This window comes from Blastocystis sp. subtype 4 (genome assembly GCF_000743755.1).
Source record: "Blastocystis sp. subtype 4 strain WR1 chromosome Unknown seqid_0453, whole genome shotgun sequence".
In the NCBI taxonomy this organism is placed as follows: Eukaryota; class Bigyra; order Opalinata; family Blastocystidae; genus Blastocystis; species Blastocystis sp. subtype 4.
This window is the reverse complement of record NW_014569094.1, coordinates 1-786: the sequence shown is the minus strand read 5'-3', so window position 1 is coordinate 786 and position 786 is coordinate 1. Positions and strand designations below refer to the sequence as shown.

The following is a 786-nucleotide window of genomic DNA, read 5'->3' as shown; positions in this document are numbered from 1 at the left end:
GACCTTGATGGGTCGAACAGGGAAGTCTGAGTGGGATGCAGCAATGTCTGCAAGTGGTCATCGAGTGGTTGAAAAGAAGAAGAAATGGACATCTCGTTTGAGATCAACAACAAAGAATACGAATATTGTTGATAATATTACTAGAGAACAAGTACTTGTTGTAAGGATTCTTGAATCGAAGATTCTGAATGAACGACTGGAAGCTTTGGAACGTGATAATTACGATGAAGAAGAGACAGTAAATGAATCAGAGTTGTATGATGAAAAAGAGGATGTTGGAAATGAATAGGAAATTGATGTACTAGGACTTAAAAATCCGAAACAAGAGGAGGAAGGACTTGGTAAAGACACAATCCTCGTAGACATGGATTTGTCTCTTGAATTGTTAGAAATGTATTACCTGTGCTAAGGTTTGCAAAGGTTGTATTTCAAGATGTAGTTGTGGTTTTGTTGAGTGAGGGATAGAAATTGATGAAAGAAGCGACAGGAAGTCCATGTTATGTTTCAGCTGCAAGTCGAGCAAGTCAGTTTCCTCCTCGTCGTTTCTGTGGCATTTGTGGATATCCTGTTATTATTGGTAACTAAATCTTCTTAACAACCAGGAATAAAGCAGTATATCGATGCAAGACTTGTGGTTCGATGTATTGTAGTTACTCTTGTAAGAAGATCCATGAAGAAACCAAGTGTAACAATGTCAAATAACTTGAAGAGTGTATTGCAATAGACTTATTCTTTGTGAGTTGCTTCTCTGTTGTTTTAGTCCTGTTGGTTGTTTGTTTGGATGAA

At 37.5% G+C, this 786-nt stretch overlaps 1 protein-coding gene across 1 annotated transcript; it reads left to right on the top strand.

Moving 5' to 3' along the window:
- Nucleotides 1-7: 7 nt before the first annotated feature.
- Nucleotides 8-585, top strand: JH06_5639 (hypothetical protein; the record flags this gene model as incomplete). Its single annotated transcript, XM_014669643.1, has 4 exons — nucleotides 8-274; nucleotides 306-358; nucleotides 390-435; nucleotides 466-585. 4 exons carry the CDS (start codon nucleotides 8-10, stop codon nucleotides 583-585), a joined length of 486 nt encoding a protein of 161 aa, XP_014525129.1.
- Between the last annotated feature and the right edge of the window lie 201 nt (nucleotides 586-786).